General features: G+C 48.5%; 1 protein-coding gene across 1 annotated transcript in view; it reads left to right on the top strand.

Annotated features, from left to right (window-relative positions):
- Positions 1-938: 938 nt before the first annotated feature.
- CIITA (class II, major histocompatibility complex, transactivator) overlaps positions 939-5,458 on the top strand; it is a 60,975-nt gene continuing 56,455 nt past the window's right edge. Inside the window, 1 exon segment of the mRNA XM_010850687.1 lies at positions 939-1,499. Coding sequence (XP_010848989.1) covers positions 1,217-1,499 — 283 coding nt within the window. The 5' untranslated portion in view covers positions 939-1,216.

Consider the following 5,458-nt stretch of genomic DNA (forward strand, 5'->3'; position numbering starts at 1 on the left):
ACCTCTTTTAATCCTCAGAAAAATCTGATGAGATTGAATTATTTTTCCTGGGAGATTTTTCAGAGGAAGGGACTGAAGTTTAATGAAGCTGAGCCCAAGGTGACACAATTGCTTGCATGATTAATCAATAATCATAATGGCTCATATTTATTGAATTCAAATTTATTGAACTATTATCAAGTTGTGGATGATGTGCTGGGTACTCTCCAGGTGTTACCTCGCTTACTCCTCCCTACAATTCTAAGATGTAAATACCATTATTATCACTTCATGTTTTTGTAACAGGGGAGAGTCAGTTTTGACTCTTCCATGCAAGATCTGTGTCTTTGGCTGCTTTTGTTATTATAATCACACATAATGGCCTGCCTCAGAGAATCCTTCCCCTCTGCCTCTTAAACTAAAATGCCTCTGATCAGAATCCTGTCCACCTGTAGATGGCAGGAAGGAAAAAAATTAACACATCTCCCTGCCTGAGGCTTGCCCTTCTAGGAGACACTTATAAGAGTAAATGGCCTCTACTCTGTTTCCTCACCTCCCTGCCATCTCTGATACCTAAAAGGACCTGGTATCCAGACGGGGACAAGATGGTTATTTTGAGTCTTTAGTCTGCCGTCTTCTCGGTCAGGCTTGCGGAATAAAGCCGTGTTCATTCCTTGCCTCAGTACCTCGCCTCTTGGATTCGCTGGCCTGTCCTGCCATGAGCAGAGTGAGCTTGGACTTGGTAACGTTTCCAGATGGAGAAATGGCAGCAAGGAGAGGCTAAGTAACTTGCCAAACATCAAGTAATTGGGGATTTGAACCCAGCAGACTGGCTCCAAACCCAACTGCTTAATTGCTATGCCCCAGTGCCTTCTTGTTATGATGCAACATCCGAGAAAGCCTATCACCTTATAGGTCCTCAAAGAGGCAAGTCTTGTTCCTCTTAGTAAATACTGGATTGGGTCTAAAGGAATCCACAGAGCCGTGACCCTCTTTGGCATACGCACACGCAAGGTATGCACGTATCTATGGGTCTAAATCAAGACCAGAACCCACTTCCATCAATTCATCAGGCAACCCCAGCCTAACGTGCAAATGAGGAAATCCTCCTTAGCAGGAATAAGCTGCAGAGGTTCCCCCATCCTGATTTTCACTTCACATTTTGGATGCTACAAGCTGGGTGAGCAGAGATACCAGGCGCTAGCCCAGGGGAGCTGCCCTGCATCTGAGCGCTACCATGAATCACTTCCAGACCATCCTGTCTCAGGTCCGGATGTTGCTCTCTAGCCATCGGCCGAGCCAAGTGCAGGCGCTTCTGGACAACCTGCTGGCGGAAGAGCTCCTCTCCAGGGAGTACCACCATGCCCTGCTCCATGAGTCTGATGGTGAGGCTCTGGCCAGGAAGATCTCCTTGACCCTGCTGGAGAAAGGAGATCCAGACTTCGCCCTCTTGGGGTGGATCTGGAGTGGGCTGCAGGCCCCCACGGCAGAGAGGGGCCCCAGCTACAAGGACCCTGGTGGTAAGTTGCCATCCATCCCTTTTTTCTCATGGAGCCATGTCTGGCTATCAGCAGCTCAGGGCTTTTCCCTCTAATCTCTGAAAGGGAGGTCCTCATGTTCATCTCTGTCCCAAGCTGAGAAGGCAGAATGAATAGGAATCGGGGTCTCGGTTGAGCTGGCAGGAGCAGCAAGTGCTTAGAGAGCTCAGGCTGGGATGCCGAGAGCATTGGCGGAACAGTGTGCTTCCCACTCTGCTTAAAAGTAAACCGTCCCGGAGGCACACAGCCAAATGCCCACTGGGTTTGCTCTCTGAGCTCCCTGGGTACCTTAGGCATGTGCAAGGCCCTGGTGAAGGGCACAGATGGACAAATCAGCCGCTGCCTGCAAGTGGGAAAGACGGATGCCGGCACAATCAGTGTGTCTCAAAGCTGAAGACATAGGTTGCCACAGAGAGGAAGGGCTGAAGAGCTGGAGAGCAGAGATTGCCGTGTGTGCACATGTGTGTGTGAGCATGTGTGTGCATGTTTGCGTGGGCGTGTGTGTGTGCATGTGTATGCACGTGCCTGTGTGTGCATCCGGGTCATGAAGAGAGAGGGAAACTGAAAGACACACAGGGAGGAAGAGAAAGGGAAGGAGAGACAGGAGAGAAAGAGAGGGAGGTAGACAGAAGGACAGAAGAAGGGAGGAAGGATGGGAGGAAAGAAGAGAGAGAGGGAGGAAGAAAAAGAGGGGGAGAAAGAGAGAGAGAGAGAGACAGAAGAGGAACCAAGTTGAAGAGAGTGTCTTGTTTTTAAAGGGTACTGCTGACTCCTGATTCATCTTAAAGCGGGAAAAAAAGCCTATGCCATACCATTTCCACTCGCATCCTTGGCTCCTCAAACATTTTAGGTCTTCTTTCCCACTTGCAAGAAGGTTCTCACTTTGTTGCAAACAACAGTCTTCTTAATTTTTATTTTTGGACATACCACGCAGCTTGAGGGATCTTAGTTCCCCCAACCAGGTGTGTCAAACCCAGGCGGCCCTCCACAACCCAGCCGCAGAAGCGTGGAGTCCTAACCACTGGACCACCAGGGAATTCCCACTAACAACATTCTTCCTAAAGACACTTACTTTTCAGCCTCCGTTACATAAACCTGGGCTTTCCCAATTTTGTGAGCTGATGTCATAAATTCTAGTCCTTGGTTTTTTTATGGTTTTGGAGTAACTTACAACTTGATATAATCACAATTCACATTTATTGAGTATTTCGTTGCTTGCCAGGCACACCTAAGCCAGTGGGTTTTCTCATATCCACCCTAACCCTTTAATGATTTCATGCATTGGAGAAGGAAATGGCAACCCACTCCAGTTTTCTTGCCTGGAGAATCCCAGGGATGGGGGAGCCTGGTGGGCTGCTGTCAATGGGGTCGCCCAGAGTCGGACACGACTGAAGTGACTTAGCAGCAGCAGCAGCCTTATGTTACACAGGAAGAAAAGACAGAGACTGCCCAGAGGTGACCAACTCTGGTCCCCAAGCAGGAAGTGTTGAGGCTGGATTTGAAGGCAGACACACTTGTGGCTCAGTCTGGTCTTAAGGGCTAAACAGCCTCTTGATGATTTTGCCATGGGCTCCAGGGCAGTTGTAGGCATTTCTCCAACTCTTCTGCCAAGATACATGTTTACAAGGGGTGGGCTGTCTTCCTGGGTGAATTCTCACCCAGATCATCTCTGTCTGTTCCTCAGACACATCTTTTACTCTTCCCCTCCTAAAAGACCCCAGCGGGGCTGGGACATCTCTATCACCTGAATGACCCCCCTGATTTCTTAATGGGAGTGCAAGCCACTTATGGGGTCTTTTTAAAAACTTTTTTATTTTATATTGGAGTATAATTGCTTTACAGCAGTGTGTTAGCTTCAGGTGTACAGCAAAGTGACTCAGGGATACATATACATGTATCTACTCTTTTCTCGAATTCCTTTCCCATTTAGGTTGTTACATAATATTGAGCAGAGTTCCCTGCAGCATAAGGTAGGTCCTTGTAGGTCCTTCCTCTTGTTGTTGCTATTCAGTCGCTAAATTGTGTCTGACTCTGCGACCCCTTGGACTGAAGCACACCAGGCTCCTCTGTCCTCCACTATCTCCTGGAATCTGCGCAAATCCATGTCCATTGAGTCAGTGATGCTATCTAACTGCTATCTCATCCTCTGCCGCCCTCTTCTCCTTTTGCTTCAATCTTTCCCAGCATCAGGGTCTTTTCCAAAGAGTCGGCTCCTTGCATCAGGGGGCCAAAGTATTGGAGCTTCAGCTTCAGCAGCATCCTTCCAAGGAATATCCAGGGTTGATTTCCTTGTCCGTTATCTATTTTAAATACAGCAGTGTGTACATGTCTCTCCTAAAGATGCTACCAGAAAACTACTAGAGCTCGTCAATGAATTTGGCAAAGTTGCAGGTTACAGAATTAACACACAGAAATCTGTTGCATTTCTCTACAATGAAAGATCAGAAAGAGAAATGAAAGGAACAGTCCTCTTTACCATTGCATGAAAATGAATAAAATACCCAGGAATAAACCTATGGAAGGAGGCAAAAGACGTGCACTCTGAAAACTGTAAGATGCAGAGGAAAGAAACTGCAGAGAACACACATGGCCTATGCAGTCTTGATGCAGATGCCAACTTCAGGGGGTGTCAAGGCCTTCCTCTCTCCTCGACACACCCCCTGCAAACTGCAGCCTCCTCCACTCTGCTGGCTGCCCACACCTCTGCTCCTCCCTCTCGCTTCAAGGGCGGGTTCCTGTTATTAAACTCAGTTTCCTCCCAGGGGATGTAATATATTTATTTCTGATGCCATGTGACTCTAGAAAGGGAACTGAGCTCCATGCGGTCTTCAGGAGCCTGGGAGACAAGGAAGGATACATCACTTCCTTTCCTTGTTGCTCCCCCACCACCCTCTTCCAGGCCAGCTCCTCCCAGGCCTGTGAGACTCCATCTGTAAGGACTACAGGCAGTGATGCAGCCAGGGGGCAAGGAGAGGGAGCAGCCTTCGGACGGGGACAAGGAGAACAGGGGGAGAAGTGTGTGGTTTGTAGAAATAAAGGGCACTGACTTGAGTTTCAACAGGGCTTCAGAAAAAAGGAAATCGGAGTGTGAAGTTTTTGTAACTCTCTCTACAACCCTATCGTGATCGTCACCCTCCGCTGCCCTAAACCCTGCACTGGCTTCCCGTGTCACTCAGAGGAAAGCTAAATCCGGACGATTCCCATGAGGCCCTTCAAGATCTGGTTCATCCCTGCTCTGCTCCCACCCTATACTCCTGCTGTCTCATCTTCTCCAGCTATGCTGGTACCCTTGGGGTCCCTGGGACAGCCGGGCACACTCCCTGCCACAGGACCTCTGCACATGCTGTTGCTTCCTTCTGAACACTCTTTTCTCCAGATATCTTCTGGGCCAACCTCCTTGAATCCTTTAGCACTTTCCTCAAATGTCACCTTCTCAGGGAGGCCTACCCTGATCATCCTATTTAAATTTGCAACTCCCCCTCCACACTCTGAGTACCACTCCCCACACTGACACATTTACCTTTGATACACTTTACTTTTGTATTATGTTTGTTGCTGATTATTTATTTAGTCAAGCTGCACGGCTTGGGGGATTTTAGTTCTCCGAGCAGGGACTGAACCCGGGCCCTTGGCAATGTGAGCAGAGTCCTAATCATTGGACCCTCAGGGAGGTTCCTTTGTTTGCTGCCTATTGTCTGACTCTCTCACTGGAAAGTAAGCACCCTGTGGGGAGAGATCTATGCTTTTATCACAGATGTATCCCGAACACTTAATATAATGCCTGGAAAAGGATAGGTGTGCAATGTGTGTTTGTTGAATATTAGACTACTGGATGGTAGGTAGATGGATGGGTGGGTGGGTGGGTAGATGAATGGTTGATGGGTAGGTGCATAGGTGGATGGGTGCTGAGTGGTGGGTGGGTAGGTGGTTAGGTGATGGGT

This window comes from Bison bison, unplaced genomic scaffold, assembly GCF_000754665.1.
Source record: "Bison bison bison isolate TAMUID 2011002044 unplaced genomic scaffold, Bison_UMD1.0 scf7180017864293, whole genome shotgun sequence".
In the NCBI taxonomy this organism is placed as follows: domain Eukaryota; kingdom Metazoa; phylum Chordata; class Mammalia; order Artiodactyla; family Bovidae; genus Bison; species Bison bison.